Here is a 19099-nt window from a genome sequence, read left to right as displayed (position 1 = left end):
CCCTTGTAACATGGATCAAGAAGGGTTGCCAAACAATAATTATCCCTCTCCTTAATAGCACGAATCCTTGGGTCCTTTCACAGGCTTTGCAGAATCAGGGAGCTCATGCAATGTAAGTTTGAGGAGGCATGAGCTTCTAAATCCTCTGGGTCACTAAGGATGACATTGCTAGGAGCAACCTCTCCCCAACCATGTACAACTCCTGGGGTTTCTGGGGAATGACAACCATCCCTTGAAGACTGCTGTATGCTATCCTCTACATCCATGCTACCACAGTCCTCCTCCTCCTCTTCCTCTTCCTCCTTTGTGTTTTGTGTCCCTGCAGGCATGATATCTGCATACACGGGGCCTTGGGAGGAAAGGGAGTCCTCCTCTTCCTCCCACTGTTCTGCCTCAAGTGCCCTGTCCATGATTCCACAAAGCATGTGCTCCAGCAGGTAGACTAGAGAGATAGTGTCACTAATGCATGCATCATCCCAGCTCACCATCCTTGCGACCTACTCAAATGGGGACAGGACGGTGCATGCATCCTTTATCAAAAGCCACTGGTGTGGTGAAAAAAAGCCACGCTCCCCTGAGCCTTTCCTTGTGCCATACACAGGTACTCAATGATGACCCTCTGCTGCCTGTGCAGCCGCTGTAGCATTGCCAATGTTGAGTTCCACGTGGTGGGCATGTCACAAATGAGGCGGTTGGTGGGCAGGTTGAATTCCCGTTGAATGTCAGATAGCCCAGCACTGGCAGTGTATGAACGCCGGAAATGGCCACAGACTGGGTATCTGTTTAAGAGATGCTGCACCACCAAATTCAGGACATGTGCCAAGCATGGAACATGTGTCAAGTGTCCCTGTCGGAGGGTAGAGAGAAGGTTTGGTGCCATTGTCGCATACAACCATTCCTGGCTCAACCTGTCGTGGCGTCAACCATTTCTGAGCCTGCCCCTGCAGAGCTGACAGAATCTTTGCCCCGGTGTAACTCCTATCCCCTAGACAGACCAACTGAATAAACTGCATGGCATCTTTTAGCCTGACTGCTTGCGTAGCCCCTTAAATGCTTATGGAGCATTGCTGCTTCAGAGGACAATTCAGCAGAAGAGGACATGGAGGAAGAAGAAGAGGAGGAGGAGGAGGTGGAGTAGCCAGATGTGGCAGAACCAGCACAAGCTTTTTGAAAGCGTGGTGGCAAAACAAGCTGCAACTCTGAACTCTGTACTGCATCCTTCCCAGCTGCCAGCATAGTTACCCAGTGCGCCATGAAAGAAATGTAATGTCCCTGTTGATGCCTGCTGGACCAAGAGTCAGAAGTAATGTGAACCTTCCTGCTGACTGCTCTGTCCAACGAGGCCAAAACACTACCTTCCACATGATGGTAGAGAGCTGGAATGGCCTTTACGCAAAAATAAATGTTTTTTTGAAACCTGCCACTGTGGTACAGCACATTCCACAAATTTGCGATAGGGGGCAGAGTCTACCAGATGAAAAGGCAGCATTTGTAGTGCTAGCAATTTGGTCATGCTAGCATTAAGACGCTGAGCATGTGGATGGCTGGGACAGTATTTTTTTCTACGGTTCAGAAACTGGGGTAGTGAAATTTGCCTGCTGGTCAAATCAAGCAGTGGTGTACTGCTAGCAGATTGGCTGCAAGTATCTGTGGCACTCATTGCTATGCCATTATCCCTCTCAATGCAGGTTTTTGAGAAGACATGTGGTGTAGTAGGGTTAGACATCCCAGATGAGGAGCAAGTTGAAGTATGCTTGTTTTTACCTTGTGGCTCTTTCAGGTGCTGTTGCCAACAGACTACATGGCAGGTCGTCATATGTCTTGTCTAGCATGTGGGGCCAAAGTGGCTGGTGTTCTGACCATGCTTGATCCGCTTCAGACAGATATTACAACCGCAACACTGCGGTCTACTGCAACTGTGTTGAAAAAAGCCCACACTATTGAGAATTTTGAAGCCCGCAGGGATTTTGCAGCACCCTGCACCTGTGGAGTTCTGTGGTGTGATGCAATAGGTTGGCTACTCCTATGGCAGCCCCTGGAGCACATCCTGCCTCGTTGGATTTGTGCCTCCTCCTCCCCCTCCCTTTCCTACTCTATCCTGTCAGGTACCTAAGTACAGTCAGTGACCTCATCATCCCCTCCCTCCTCGTCACTGGAGCAAACTTGGCAGTATGCTGCAGCTGTGGCAACATGACTGCTAGTTTCTTGTCCATATTTGTCACCCCCTCTCTCTAGGCTCACGTTATTCCCTTCATCAACCTGGGAACCAACATTACAGCATTCAAAATGCTTTGCATCCTCCAGCAGCATGTCACTAACACTATGATCGAATAGTTCAGGTGACTCCTCTGTGCATGATGGTGGGGCGACAGAAGGAATAGCTGTGGAGAAGGAGCCTGTGGTGTGGGCCGCTTTGGCAGCTGCGGTGGAAGGCAAACTAGAATAAGCCTGGGTGTCAGAGGACGAGGAGGATGAGGATGGCTTATTTATCCACTCCACCAACTCTTCTGCATGTTGTGGTTGAACAACAAGGCCAGCATGGGAAAAAAAGGACGGGCGTGCCTCGCCTGCAGAGGATGCACCATGTCGACTGTGACCAACACTTTTCACTGTGGACACAGAGGCTGATTGCCCTCTTTTTGTGGCCTGTGAGCATCTGCCTCTCCTTGTCGGCCTTTCGGACATGATGGGAATTTTGGTGGGGGTTTTATTACTGGTTGATCAATATATAATATATATATATATACTGCACTGCTGATATGTACTGAACTGACTGATAGATACTGAATGGCCTGATATATACTCAAGTGGCCTATACATATATAAATATCAATATAGGGTCTATACTGAAACGACGATAGATACTAAATTACCTAATGTATACTCAATTGGACTGTATATATATATATATATATATATATATATATATATATATATACAAGCCCGATTCCAAAGAAGTCGGGACACTGTACAAATTGTGAATAAAAACAGAATGCAATGATGTGGAAGTTTCAAATTCCAATATATGTATAATTTTAAGGGAAAAATAAGTTGATTTTAAATTTAATGGCATCAGCATATCTCACAAAAGTTGGGACAAGGCCATATTTACCACTGTGCGGCATCCCCTCCTCTTTTTATAACAGTCTGCAAATGTCTGGGGACTGAGGAGACAAGTTGCTCAAGTTTAGGAATAGGAATGTTGTCCCATTCTTGCAAACATCTGGGGACTGAGGAGACAAGTTGCTCAAGTTTAAGAAATCGGAATTCGGCAACCAGAACCGACCAAAATGCAATGGGACAGGAAATGGGCTTTAAAAGCCCGTGATTGGACCAGAACCATCAGTAAAAGCCAATTGAGGGGGCAGGAGAATGCTAGGAATGTGATTGGAGTGACTAGGGGGTCCAGAGGCCAATCATTAGTGAATACATTCCCCAGAATATAAGATAGCCCCGCCAAACTCCTAGCATTGTAATACAGGGCTGTGGAAGAGAGTGGAAGCAGTTCTGTTACTTCTGCTCTCAAAGTGTCAGTAGCAATTATTAGTGTGAGGAAAGGGATATCTAGTGTAGTTAGGGTGCTATTTTCCACTTTAGTTAGATTCAAAAATCTAGTTTCTGTAGGGAAAGTGTTAAGTGCCAGGGTGACCGTAGTGTAGTGTAGGGTGAACTGACTCTGACTGCTATGGCAGGGTGACCAAACCCTTCCATGTCAGGGTGACCGCTATAGAGAAAATATCGTTTCTCTTAGAACACTTATAGAACAGGGATATGGCTCCGCTATTTTCACACCTTGCCGGTTTTGTAGCAAGTGTTTTTTGGGCATTTTTTGGGGGTTATTGGAGGCAGGCATAAAATCAGAACTTCTGTGTAGGGGTATATATACACACACACTTATATGTATATATACACATACACATATATAGGTGTGAAAGTAGCAGAACACTATGCTTGCACTAATGAAATAATTAACACCCATATGGCTTCTCTGCTATCACACCTATATGTGTGTATGTGCATAAATACATATAAGTGTGTGTATATATACCCCTATACAGAAGTTCAGATGTTTTGCCTGCCTCCAAAGACCCCAAAAAAATGCCCAAAAAAAACGCCTGCAATAACACACCTGGGCGTTTTTGTTTTTTTTCAATAATTGGCTCTCTATCAAAAATTACAATTTTTAAGAACTTTTTTTGTGTGATTAATAGTCCATGGGGCATGACCCAGAACCCTAGGCACTTTTTAGGGGCATTTATTGGGTTTTAGGGCTTCAAAATGGTGTTTTTTGATTACCAAAGTTAGGGTCCCATTGATTTCAATGGGGTTCTGAAATCCGGCCCGAACTTTCTGGAAATTCGGGTGTTCTGGTCGAACCGAACTTTTCAAAAGTTCGATCATCCCTAATTGCTACCTGTCCCAACTTTTTTGGAATGTGTAGCTCTCATGAAATCCAAAATGAGCCAATATTATGCATGACTTTTCAAAATGTCTCACTTTTAACATTTGATATGTTATCTATATTATATTGTGAATAAAATATAAGTTTATGAGATTTGTAAATGAGTCCACTCCTTTTTTACTCATAATTTGTACAGTGTCCCAACTTTTTTGGAATTGGGTTTGGATATATATATATATATATATATATATATATATATATACGGTATCTCACAAAAATGAGTACACCCCTCACATTTTTTGTCAATATTTTATTACATCTTTTTATGTGACAACACTGAAGAAATGACACTTTGCTACAACGTAAATTAGTGAGTGTACACCCCTAAGTGAAAATGTACAAATTGGGCCCAATTAGCCATTTTTCCTGCGTGGTGCCATGTGACTCATTAGTGTTACAAGGTTTCAGGTATAAATGGGGAGCAAGTGTGTTAAATTTGGTGTTATCGCTCTCAGTCTATCATACTGTACTGGTCACTGCAAGTTTGACATGGCACCTCATGGCATAGAACTCTCTGAGGATCTGAAAAAAAAATTGTTGCTCTACATAAAGATGGCCTAGGCTATACAGACCATACAGAGGTTTAACAGGACAGGTTCCACTCAGAAAAGGCCTCACTATGGTTGACCAAAGAAGTTGAGTGCACGTGCTCAGCGTCATATCCATTTCTGAAGACAAGCAGACTAAGGACATGGATTACTGGAACCATGTCCTGTGGTCTAATGAGACCAAGATAAAAAAATTTTGGTTCAGATGGTGTCAAGCGTGTGTGGTGGCAACCAGGTGAGGAGTACAAAGACAAGTGTGTCTTGCCTACAGTCAAGCATGGTGGTGGGAGTGTCATGGTCTGGGGCTGCATGAGTGCTGCTGGCACTGGGGAGCTAAAGTTCATTGAGGGAACCATGAATGCCAACATGTACTGTGACATACTGAAGCAGAGCATGACCCCCTCCCTTCAGAGACTGGGCTGCAGGGCAGTATTCCAACATGATAACGACCCCCAAACACACCTCCAAGACGACTATTGCCTTGCTGATGAAGCTGAGGGTAAAGGTGATGGAATAGGCAAGCATGTCTCCAGACCTCAACCCTATTGAGCATCTGTGGGGCATCCTCAAACGGAAGGTGGAGGAGCACAAGGTCTCTAACATTCACCAGCTCTGGGATGTCTTCATGGAACAGTGGAAGAGGACTCCAGTGGCAACCTGTGAAGCTCTGGTGAACCCCATGCCCAAGAGAGTTAAGGCAGTGCTGAAAAATAATAGTGACCACACAAAATGTTGTGACTTTGGGCCCAATTTGGACATTTGCACTTATCCAAAGAGGTGAACTCACTTTTGTTGCCAGCAGTTTAGACATCAATGGTTGTGTGTTGAGTTATTTTGAGGGGACAGCAAATTTACACTGTTATACAAGCTGTACACTCACTACTGTACATTGTAGCACAGTGTAATTTCTTCAGTGTTGTCACATTAATAGATATATTATAATATTTACAGAAATGTGAGGGATGTACTCACTTTTGTGAGATACACTCACTCTCTCCCTCTCTCTCTCTCTCTCTCTCTCTCTATATATATATATATATATATATATATATATATATATATATATATATACACACACAGTATCTCACAAAAGTGAGTACAAATCTCACATTTTTGTAAATATTTTAATATATCTTTTCATGTGATTGCAGTTGTTGCCGCCAAGGGTGGCACAACCAGTTATTAGGTTTAGGGGCCAATTATTTTTTCACATAGGTCCAGGCAGGTTTGGACAGCTTTTTTCCCTTAACAAATAAAATCATCATTAAAAAAACTGCATTTTGTATTTACCTGGGTTATCTTTGTTTCATTTTTAAAATGTGTTTGGTGATCCGAATCATTTAAGCGTGACACATATGCAACAAAAATAAAAAAATCAGGAAGGGGGCAAATACTTTTTTTCACAGCACTGTATGTAAGTCACATCTTATACACATTTAATCATTGTACCACTGTGTCTAATATAGTGGGAATACTTCAACAGTATATAGACCCAAATGTTTAATAAAATAAACACATGGACATCCAATCTTTAGTTATCTATTTGTACAGTTTAGCTCTAAACTAAACTCGAGTTCTAAAATTCTAAAACATGCATTTTGGCTGATATTAGATACTTAATTGTACAGCATAATTCCCATGAAATCTGACAAATAGTGATGGACGAACATCGGCCAGGGTGGTTCGCGAACGTTAGCCACAAACTTTCTCAAATGTCCGCAAACCGCAAGTTCGTGGCGGGCCCCATTGACTTTAATGGGAGGCGAACTTTAAAAACCTTTAGGTCACATTTGCAGCCACAAAATACTTACTAGCTGTGCACAAATAGTCCCACCACATGGACAATGTCATAACAGAAGTATTGCAATTGGAAAAGTTGCCCTAAAAATGTTTTTTTTTTTACAGCAAAAAAAAAATATTTTTTTCCCCTAAATCAGCCAGAACTGACAGCAGCCGGTAAATACATGTCAAATACATATAGGGTCCATTCACGCATCTGTAAAATGGGTCCGCATCCATTCCACAATTTGGCGGAACGTTTACAGACCCATTGATTTTCAATTCCAGTCTGAAAAATTAGGCATTCACAGGATAAAGAAGTATGTTTCGGCCATTCCAGGCCCCAAAAATTAGCATGGGTTTACCTGACAGCTAAGAATGTTGTATTCTGTGGCTGAAGGTACATTAGGCATTGACAGGATACAGAAGTAAGTGAAGGCCAGTATAGGCCCAAAAAAATTAGCCCACATGGGTTTACCTGACAGCGAAGAACTTTGTATTCTGTGGCTGAAGGTACATTAGGCATTGACAGGATACAGAAGTAAGTGTCGGCCATAAAAAGGACCCAAAAATTAGGCATTTAATGGACATGAAAGGCCTTTTATGCTGTTGTATTTGCCGAAGACAAGGACCATGAATTGTTGTGGGTGGATGGTGGTCTGGCGGATATTTGTGGCCTGTCATGAGGAATTTAAATGAAACATGGTCTACTGGTCACATGTGTTGAATTCCTCAGAGATCCATGCCTCATTCATTTTTATAAATGTGAGGTAGTCTACGCTCTATTTGTTGAGCACTTTATTGTTTTCATAAGATTTGTACAATGTACACTTGTACATTTAATTTTGTATTATAATTTGAACCATTATTGCTATTTCACTTTTTGAATAGAGGTCACAGTGCACTTAATAGGTGAGGGCAGCTTCGTTATATATCACAGTATAATTTTTATCATTTCTCGCAGCAAGGCCTGGAAGTGCTGCATTCTGACCGCCTTCTGTGATGGTGGTAACATTTCCGCCATTTTTTGTTTGTACCAGGGGTCTAAGTATGTTGCCACCCAGTACTGGTCCTTGCCCTTTATGCTTTTTATATGGGGGCCCCCCTTAAAACACTGGAGCATGAAGGCCCCCAGTCGCACTAAACTGGATGCGGTGTAGTGGCCTGGCTCCAGTTCATCATCCAGGATAATCTCGTCCTCGTTCTCCTCCCCCCATCCATGGACAACACCAGGGATCCCAGACAGGTTTAAAGCATGCTCACCTTGCTCCTCCTCATCTGCCTGGCACCATCCTCCTCTGACTCCTCTTCAGACTCCTGTTGTTGACTTGCCTCAGATGGAGTAGCACCCCCTGGGAATTCATCCAACATTGCAACTTTGTCATCTTCCTGCTCCTCGACGGCTTCTTCAATGACACCACGCAATGCACGCTCCAGAAAGAAGGCGTAAGGTACGATGTCACTGATGGCGCCCTGGCCGTGACTGATCAGTTTGGTGATCTCATCAAATGGCCGCAGAAGTATGCATGCGTTGTGCATGAGCAGCCACTGGCGAGGTGAAAAAAACCCAAGCTCCCCAGAACCTGTCCTGCCGCAGAGTTCATACAGGTAGTCGTTAACTGCATGTTTCTGCTGGAGCAGCCTATCAAGCATATGCTACGTTGAGTTCCATCGCGTCGGGCAGTCACAAATAAGACGCCTGACGGGCAGGTTGTGTCGCTGCTAAATGTCAGCAAGGCGAGCAATGGCTGTGTAAGATCTTCTGAAATGGCCCGAGATTTTCCTGGCCTGCCGCAAGACGTCCTGGACCCCAGGGTATTTAGCAACGAATCGCTGCACCACCAAGTTCAGGACGTGTGCCATGCATGGCACGTGTTATTTTGCCCTTTTTCAGCACGCTCATCATTGTCACATACCACTTTACCAACTGTCAAATTCAATGGTGTCAGCCACTGATCTGCCTGTGAACGCAAAGCTGAAAGGAGTGCAGGACCAGTGTGGCTCTTGGCTTCCAGGCACAACAAAAGCAGCACAGCATGGCAACGTCTCACCTGGCATGTGGAATAGGTTCTGGGGATCTTGGGCGGCACAGCGGAAGAGACGGTAGCAGCGAAAAAGGAGGTGTCAGCCAAGGAGGAGAGGGAGGATGGAGTAGGAGGAGGAGAAGAAGAGGCAGGCCTGAATGCAATCTGTGGCGGTAAAACCAAATCTACACTCAGAAGGTTTACTCAGTGGGCAGTAAAAGTGATATACTTTCCCTTTCTTGGTTTGCTAGACCATGTGTCTGTGGTCAGATGTATCTTGGCACCGACACTGTGTGCCAGAGATACATTCACTTGACGCTGAACATGGCCATACAGCTCTGGAATGCCCTTCTGCGAGATATATTTCCTGCCTGGGACCTTCCATTGTGAGGAGAGAGGAGAAGGAGAAGAGGCTGGACGGTGAGAGCCTGGAGTGTGGCTTTGTGGGTTCTGACGGTGTTGCTTTCACTGGGTTCGGTGATGGGAGTTCAGGTGCCTTCTTAATGCGGTCGTCCCTAGGTGAGTGTTGGACTTACCGCGACTTTTGCATTGACTGCAAAGGCTGCAGATGGCAACACTGTTGTCAGCAGCAGACACATTAAATAAAAGCCCACACTGCGGAACCATGTGGCGGCGTCCTGGGAGCGCCAGATGTGACTGTAAATGGTTGATGGTTCGCTCCTGATACATTTGCAGTCTGCTTTGTCCCTCCTGTGCAATGCAAGTTCCGCCTGCTAATCCTCCCTATCTGATGGTCCGTCTCTCCCTCTGAACTCCCCTCCTCTTCCTCTCTTGTGGGCACCCATGTGACGTCCATAGACACGTCATCGTCCACGTCACCTTCCCCACCACTAACATTCGACATCTCGGAGTAGGCAGCAACAGGGGGGACCAACCTCCTTGGGCTGATCTGGGTACTGTCATAAGACTTTTGAGTGGTGGCTGTTGCTACCTCCTCTTCCTGATCCAATGCCAAAAATGGCTGCGCATCGCAAATGTCTTGTAATGGATCGTAAAATAATTCCAGTGACTCAAGCGGAGGGTATATGGTGGTGGTGGTGTTGGTGTTGGTGTCTTTGGAGGGGGAAAAGAGCAAGGAGTGAAGAGGGTGCAGATAGAGAGGATGAGGAGGGTGCAGAAGAGGAAGGCTGAGTGAGCCACTCAACCAAGTCTGGTGCGTCCTTTGACGTAATCGAACGCACCTTCTGAAACTTCATACTTTGGCTCCGGCCTACTACTCCTACCCTACCCCTGCGTAAGGGCCTGCCTCTTCCGCTGCCTGTCATTTTTTTAATTACCCTGTGACAAAACTCTCTAGAGAAGCGCAGTATATGTGGAACAAGGTATATAACACCCCGCTTCAATCTGTGGTATTGGGGGGGCACAGGTTTATCACACCAGTTCTACAAATAATTGGCCAGTAACTGTTGTCACTGTGTGTAGCACAGTTAACGCAGCAAAGGAGGCCAAATTTTTGCAGGACTAAAATACACTCTAAGAAAAGTATACTGTTAAATAACACCCCACTTCAATATGTGGTATTGGGGGGCCACTGGTTTATCACACCAGTTGTACAAAAAATTGGCCAGTGAGTTTGGCACTGTGTGTAGCAGAGTTAATGCAGCAAAAGAGGCAATATTGTTGCAGGATACAAATACACTTATACAAGTATACTCAGATAACACCCCACTTCAATATGTGGTATTGGGGGGCCACTGGTTTTTCACACAAGCTGTACAAAAAATTGTCCAGTGAGTTTGGCACTGTGTGTAGATGAGTTAATGCAACAAAAGAGGCAATATTGTTGCAGGACACAAATACACTTATAAAAGTATACTCAGATAACACCCCACTTCATTATGTGGTATTGGGGGGCCACTGGTCTATCACCCCAGTTGTACAAAAAATTGGCCAGTGAGTTTGGCACTGTGTGTAGCAGAGTAAACACAGCAAAAGAGGCAATATTGTTGTAGGACACAAATACACTTATAAAATTATACTCAGATAACACCCCACCTCAATATGTGGTATTGGGGGCCTCTGGTTTATCACACCAGTTGTACAAAAAATTGTCCAGTGAGTTTGGCACTGTGTGTAGCAGAGTAAACACAGCAAAAGAGGCAATATTGTTGCAGGACACAAATACACTTATAAAAGTATACTCAGATAACACCCCACTTCAATATGTGGTATTGGGGGGCCACTAGTCTATCACACCAATTATAATACTTTAAAAGTGCTTTTGTCACTGTTTGTAGTATTGCTGCAGAAACGCTCAACATACCAGTCACAATGCTGCACAGTGCACAAAACAAATCCACTATAATATATATATATTACAAAGTATATTATAAGTTGACTACACCCCTATATAGTGCACTGCACACCTATAACAAATACCAGTTATTAAAATGACTTTTGTGGACCTTAACAGAGAGATTTGTGTCACTGACGAATCTGTCCCTGGTGCACACAGCAGACCTCTCCCTACACTGACAAAAACCAGAATGTAAAATGGCCGCCAGCTCAGATCTATTTATAGGGTTTGCCCATGTGCTGCAATGTTTCAAATGGCTGTCCCGTTCCATCTGATGTCATGGGTCAAAGTTCTCCCCAAAGTAAACTAATATGGCCGCCGCGAACAACGCAATGTGTTCGCAAAATCGGTGGGCTACGAACAAGAAAAGTTTGCTGCGAACAAGCAAAGTTCGCCGCAAACCGGCCGCCGGGCAAACCGCAAGGCCATTCCTATATACAGTTGGTACATTTTTTAGATTTGTTTAGAGATGCAGTCTTGAATCTTTGAATCTTTGCATTTCAGACATTTCCGAAAAAGAGAGGCAACACATCAATATAGCATCTTGCAGCAAAACTCCAGCTATGTGGAGTATGGGTAATCATTCCCCATAGTCTCCCAGGTCTTTGTTATTTATTTACGCCTCATTTTACACCTTTTTCCTTCAGTCCTTGTAGCAGTCCAGCGACATCATGGCTCCTTCTTCTGTCTCAGCACAAGCAATTCTGATGTACTGTGAGAAAATAAATACTGGTGCGCTAAATGATGAGATTAAACTCTCAAGTGAATAATATAAAATAATAAATGAATAGATCAAAAACCAAAGTACTTATGATCAACATCTAATAAACATGAGAATAGGTGTACAAGGTGCCTAGGAAAATTTCTACAACAAATGTGTACAAAACAAACAAATATGCACAGGTTCCAAGTGAAACTATCTGCAGTCCTAAGGAAACTTAAGTGACAAATGTCCGTGAAATTTCAAATGGTGAGTGTAGATGAATCAGAAATAGTGCTTCAGGTAACAGCCAGGAAGACAGATCTAATTGTCTGATCTCCCACCACCTATGCAGGTTTGCTCCTTTCCAGCAGGAAAGTATTAAGGGAGAAAAGACAGCTACCTCAAGAGCAGAATCCTCGTGTGAGAGAGGGAGGGGTATATATACTGTATCTTCCCACACTTCCTAAGGGAAGTGGGTAAGCCTCTTACCAGATAAGAAAAATTATTTGGCCTGTATATGTTCCCTTAATGATATTCTCTCCTTCCTCTTTTCCGGGTTCCCTTTGGGGTAAATCAGCTGATGATCTCTTGTGGTCTTACACTATTCGAGTTCTCTCACTTCCTCCATCAGCTTCCTACTTAGGGCAGGAAGCCGATGGAGGAAGTGAGAGAACTCGAATAGAACCAGAACATAGAACCAGAACATAAGGACTACACTACAGAGTCAAATCACCATAAATATCTCATTAAGCAGAGATCTGGTTAATATTGTTTGGCTGGAGTTTAGCACTACTGTATATCTCGTGTATTCAATCAATAGAAGCATCAATGGTGACCATAGATGAACAAAAGTTCGACATAAAATAAAATGGAAAAATCCACATAGTGTAAAATTGTCTAAAACGTTTTATTGCGCTTCAAAGTATGAATACTACTCACATAAATAAAAACAATATGCGCTTTGTATGTGTAGCACCCTCCTAGGTAGGTGATAGGAAAAGTATATGTGTGGCCCCTGTCTGCTTATCAGGGGGGCCTGATCAGTTAGTGAGGCTGTCATGTGTTTCCAGGTGTAGTCTGTTGAGTGTGGGGAGTCTCCCCACTGCATCCAATGAGGGCTCTTGTTGGACAGTGGAGGAAACCTGGGCAATAGCATACCAGGGTTTATAGCTGTCCCAGTGGGTGGAGTTTGTTGAAATGCACCCTGGGATTGGGTATAAACCTGGTGGGAACATGTGACAGAGCATCTTTGGCAGGAAGCAGAGTCCCAGGAGGAGGCTGACGACTGTCTCTCCTCCTGTCAGAGTGAGTGAAGGTGTCCTGGGCAGTCGGCCTGAAGGACCGTAGGTTGAGTTGGGCTGCAGAGAGTGATCCAGAGTGTTGCTGACCAAGTGGAGCTGCTAAGCAGGAGTTTCCAGTAAAAACAGTTTTGTGAGTACTTAAAATCTGCCCAGGGGTCTGCCTAGGAGCGGGGGCCACTCCAGAAGGTCAAAGGATCCAGGAGCCAGCTAACCAGTAGTTGTGGCATAGAAAGGATGTGCCAAGTGTTAATCCTCGAAGATAAGTAAGTGAAAGGTGGGCCCTGAAGCATTCAGCAGTGTAGCAAAAGTGTACAAGTAGCTACCTCAGGAAGCAGTACCTAAGGCAGCTAAGAGAGGATTTCTTTATTGAAGCTCAGTTACAAGAATAGTTCAGCGTTAACCGACATCCGGCCAGCATAAACCAGCATCAAGTCAGCATTGGCAGGCATTCAGCCACCGTTAACCAGCGTCAAACAGTACTTCTTAAGTGTCTCCGCCCAATTGTGCATAGTTGAGTTAAAGGAGTATCCCACTCATCCCTTCTCCCATCCAAGTTCCTAAATAAATCAAAAACCCAAAGATACTGGACTGGTCATTGTCTCAGTGCTCACACTTGGAGAAACATGCTTAAATGTGCTGTTGTTGTTAGCAGTAACCCAGGGGGATCCATATCCAGCAAAATGGCTGGGAATTGTGCTACATATGCATAACAATCCCAAGGTGTATAATAGAGGTCCCAAATAATGCTTCACAAAAATTACCGGTCCCAAGTAGATGTGACATCAAGTGCGTTAGCGCGGTCCAGCTCGTTGTATCATATGTGACATCATCGGAGGCATAAACAGGATATGGATTCTTCCATTCTGATTTTATGTGGAATTTTGTACAATTATGGTCGCCTTTGATGTTACCATTGATTGGATTCACGAGATACTGCTGAACTCCAGCCAAACAATATGAATCGGATCTCTGCTTGATGGAATTGTCATATTTATGCTGATTTGACTCTGTAGTAGAGTCCTCATATTCTGGTAAGAGTCTTTTGCTTGTGGTTGGTTAAGGCTCACGTGGTAATTGTCAAAGTGGATTGAACACTCCCCTCTTTGTTTTGGAAGACCCAATTTGAACTTTTTCACTTATAAATGCACGTGTTTATTCTATATTTTTATATGGTATATTTTTATTTTAGTTGAGTCACCTTGTACATTATCACATTTTAGTGTGGCAATTTAACCACTTACCGCCTAACATATAGCAAAATGACAGCGGCAAAGTGGTTGCACTATCCTGACTGGGCGTCATTTGACGTCCAGCAGGATAGACCGCTCTTTGCGCCCCCCCGGGGGGGAGCGCAAAGCGACGATCGGTGGTGCGGTGTGTCACTCTGACACACCGCATCTCTAAACCCGGTAGAGCCTATGACGTATGCTCTTTACCATGTGACCAGCTGTGTCCAATCACAACTGGTCACATAGTAAATAGGAAGTGCCATTGATTGGCTTTCCTCAGTTTGCGCCTGACAGGCGGGGGGGTCTGCGCTGGTAATCAAAGCATTGATTACCAGTGCAGACCCTTGGGGGGGGTGCCACTAGAGCCACCAGAGATGCCCTCCCATGGCCACCAGGGATGCCCACCCATGCCACCAGGGATGCCAATCAGTGCTCAGGGAGCCTGCCAGTGCCCTCATCAGTGCTGCCCATCATTGCCATCTATCAGTGCCACCCACCAGTGTCCATCATTGCCGTCTATCAGTGTCGCCCACCGATGCTCATCATTGCTGCCTATCAGTGCCCATCAGTGCCACCTATCAGTGCCCATAAGTGCCACCTATCAGTGCCCATCAGTGCTGCCTATTAGTGCCCATCAGTGCCGCCTATCAGTGCCCATCAGTGCCACTTATCATCACCTACCAATGCTGCATATCAGTGCTACCTATCAGTGCCACATATCAGTGCCCATCAGTGCTGCATATCAGTGCGGCCTATCAGTGCTGCATATTAGTGCCTCATCATCAGTGCCACCCCATCAGTGCATCCTCATCAGTGCTCACCAGTGCGGGGAAAAAACATATTTATTTACAAAATTTTATAACAAACAAAAAAACTATTTTTTTCCAAAAATGTTTTTTTTTTATTTGTTTAGCAAAAAAGAAAAACATTGCGGTGATCAAATACCACAAAAAGAAAGTTCTATTTGTGGGAAAAAAAATGACATAAATTTGGCTTAGGTACAGTGTTGCATGACCGAGCAATTGTCATTCAAATTGCAACAGTGCTAAAAGCTGAAAATTGACCTGGGCAGGAAGGGGGTGAAAGTGCCCTGTATTGAAGTAGTTAAACAATTATCACTGTTACATAGTTTGTCTTACAATTTTTTTTTTTTTTGCCAGCAGATTTTTTTCTGTTTATTTACCTGACAGTGCATTTTCTATTACTTTTTTACATTTAGGAACTTGTTTTCAATGAGAAGCAGCAGAGAGCATAAAAGGCTGATTTATAAATCTGGGATCTGCTTTATTACATTGGTGGCTAAATTGCATATTACTTACTCCCGACAGGTTTTGCAGTGCCTTCTTAGCCATTTTTTTGTTCCCTGCCACATTTGCATATCTTTTTCTAATTGTGTTACAGTGGAGCAACTTTCTAAAAATGTATTAACAATGGTAATGAATTGAAGATTAAAAATTATGTTGTAAGAACTATAAAATATATATACACGCATTTCCTGGAGTCACATACTGTAATAAAAAAAAAAAAAAAGTTTGGACTTCACTTTTCTGGGATTTACTTAATGTTTGAGTGTAGAAAAGATAATGCAGCTTTTCACATAGATATTTTTGTTTCTCTTCGCAGGATGAAGATGCAAGGGAAGGTAGCTTTAGCTTTACAGCCTATGGCATGGGACCTTGTCTTCAAGCAAAAGATGGAGTAACTCCAAAGGGACCAAACAATCCAGTACCACCACCACCAAAAACCCATGATGAAATGAGAAAAGTGTTTATAGACAGAGCAAAGAAGATAGACACAATTTCTCGAGCTGGCTTTCCACTCGCCTTTTTAATATTCAATATATTCTACTGGGTTATTTATAAAATTCTACGACATGAAGACATTCACCAACAGCAAGACTAAAGAACTATAAGGTATCATTTGAACCACAGGCTAGTTTTGGACCCATAACCAGCAGAGCAGAAAACTCAACTTCCATCCATTCGCTAATTAACATGGTCACCATAACACACAGAAAGTAGAAACACAATTAGATGGTACAAAAACAGCTACAAAATACTGCCAATTTTACAAGGTATTACTCAGAGGTATCAGTACACAAAATTACTGCTTTCTAAAATAATGCTATTTATACTACTATAAATTACAGGACCAAACAGCTAAAGTAAAAACGTGATTTTATTAGATGTCCCTAATACAATTTTTTTTTTGTTTACATATTTGGTACAATATTCAACTTCCTATTTTTGAAATGTAAACAGTGTTTTTTATAACTATTGTCAATGTCACATTTTTACAGTAACAAAAAGTTATGTATTAATGGCACCGTAATAAGCAGTCTGCCTTACAATGCTTTGAATAAAAGTTTTTTAGTAAACAAAATCCCCATGGATTTACAGATTCTTCTCCCGTATTGACCAATAATATCAAAGCAAATTCATACATTTTGTTAAACTTTGAAAATGATTAATACTCTGTGTCTTTTTACCTCATTTATGGTTAATATGCTTTTAGTAAAGGTATTTTATTGTTCTAAAATTTCAAATGCGTGAACAATAATAATATTTTCTAAAACACAATTTTTTTTTTTTTTTTTTTTTTTACTATTTTTAAAAAGTATGTTTCTAAATTTAATATATACATAAACATACAAATGTCATATCAAGAATGTATTTTATGTAAATTAAACACATCCACACTTCTAACTCAAATTTAAGTAATTTTAGATATTTTTATGTGAGCAACATAGCTATAATAATTTGGGTTTATAAAGTAGTTCAGCTTTATGTACTGGAAAGCAACTGAGAAACAAAACCATGGTTTACAGTGGAATACAATGCTGTATAATGAAACCACTACTTATATTGATTCATTTTGGAGGAATCCTTCCTTCCTTTTGTTCCTTTATAGAGTTATGCCATTGTTATGTAACTATTTGATCATTTTAATTTGCTAATTTAGACCTGTTAAGGATTAGAACCTCTGTCAAGTTTCAGGGTTTTTGTTTCTGCCACTATTGGAAAAAAAAAAAAAAAAACTCCCACTAACTTTCCCACTATTATGCTGTCACAGGGACAAAAGCACTTTTTAAGCAGAATGTGGAAGAGTTAGAACCTATAGCAGGTTTGTATTGTTTTCTGAATATTTATCTTCCAGTGGCAACCTTTTCATTAGTTTATGCCCCTGGTGTCACTGAAACGAATCTCCCCAATGGGGACACAGACATCAATAAAAGCCTGACATTATTTTTAACACTTTACCACTCTATCCAAAACTGAAAATAAAAACATGTCTGGAGTTGCAGTTACTCAATAGTACTCTTCAGCTACGCCACTACTCACTGATAAATAAAACAAAAGGCAATTGGGACTTTGAATGAAACATGTGGCTGCAATCAGGGAAAATATATAATGAGTATATCAATGGGCTGACATTGGTATTGCATATGTGTATATAAAGTCCATAACACAGCATAAACATATAATGTCACATTTTAATTGATAAATACACCTGTTAACATCACAACATAATGACAATAGTATATCATTACTGGTTGATAACATTTAATAAATACATATAAATCATAATATCATATTAAGTTAATAAATATACATAAACATGTTACATCAAACCAAAATGACATTAATACATCATTACTGGTAGATGACATTAGTAATGATGTATTAATGTCATTTTGGTTTGATGTAACATGTATATGTATATTTATTAACTTAATATGATATTATGATTTATATGTATTTATTAAATGTTATCAACCAGTAATGATATACTATTGTAATTATGTTGTGATGTTAACAGGTGTATCTATCAATTAAAATGTGACATTATATGTTTATGCTGTGTTATGGACTTTATGTACACATATGCAATACCTATGTCATCCCATCAATATACTCATTATATATTTTCCCTGATTTCAGCCACATGTTTCATTCAAAGTCCCAATTTCCTTTTGTTTTATATATGCATAGGGATGGAGGAATATGACCCTATCCAGTCATTTCCTCATTTAAAGTCCCAAATTTCTCCCCCCTCTTTTTAATACTACTCACTGATAATTATAGTGAAATTATCATTTAAAAAAAGCTTGTTTATGACTTATATTTAAAGCACCTTGTTTGTTATATAATTTTACTAACCACACCATCTAATTGCAAAAAAAAGATAATCGTTAAGTGAAAATGTTTTTTTTGTTGTTGCAGCTGGTTTACTGCAGATGATGTGTTCACATCTCTTGTTCAAAATGTATGTTTATTAAATTAAATATATCGGTAGGTAGGAATTTTAAATTGCAGAGTGCTTGCGTGTGCTGTCTTCATTAGGGATGATCGAACAGTTCGGGTCGACCATCGGGTCGACCATCGGTTCGACCCGAACATTGACTGTTCGAAATTCGGCCGAATTCCGAACTTTTTGCGGAAAAAGTTCAGAATTCGGCAACCAGAACCGAACAAAATGCAATGGGACAGGAACTGGGCTTTAAAAGCCCGTGATTGGACCAGAACCATCAGTAAAAGCCAATTGAGGGGGCAGGAGGATGCTAGGAATGTGATTGGAGTGACTAGGGAGTCCAGAGGCCAATCAGTAGTGAATAAGCCCCCCCAGTATATAACATAGCTCCGCCAAATCTCTAGCACTGTAATACAGGGGCTGTGGAAGAGAGTGGAAGCAGTTCTGTTACTCCTGCTTCAAAAGTGTCATTTAGCAATTATTAG

At 42.0% G+C, this 19099-nt stretch overlaps 1 protein-coding gene across 1 annotated transcript in view; it reads left to right on the top strand.

Moving 5' to 3' along the window:
* The window catches only part of GLRA3 (glycine receptor alpha 3), a 369294-nt gene extending 352602 nt beyond the window's left edge, over positions 1-16692 (top strand). The window contains 1 exon segment of the mRNA XM_082269464.1: positions 15987-16692. Coding sequence (XP_082125590.1) covers positions 15987-16265 — 279 coding nt within the window. The 3' untranslated portion in view covers positions 16266-16692.
* The last annotated feature ends 2407 nt before the right edge of the window (positions 16693-19099 follow it).

The sequence above is a fragment of the Pelophylax lessonae genome (assembly GCF_965119305.1).
Source record: "Pelophylax lessonae genome assembly, chromosome: 1".
Taxonomy (NCBI): Eukaryota; Metazoa; Chordata; class Amphibia; order Anura; family Ranidae; genus Pelophylax; species Pelophylax lessonae.
This window is presented reverse-complemented; position numbering and strand designations above follow the sequence as displayed.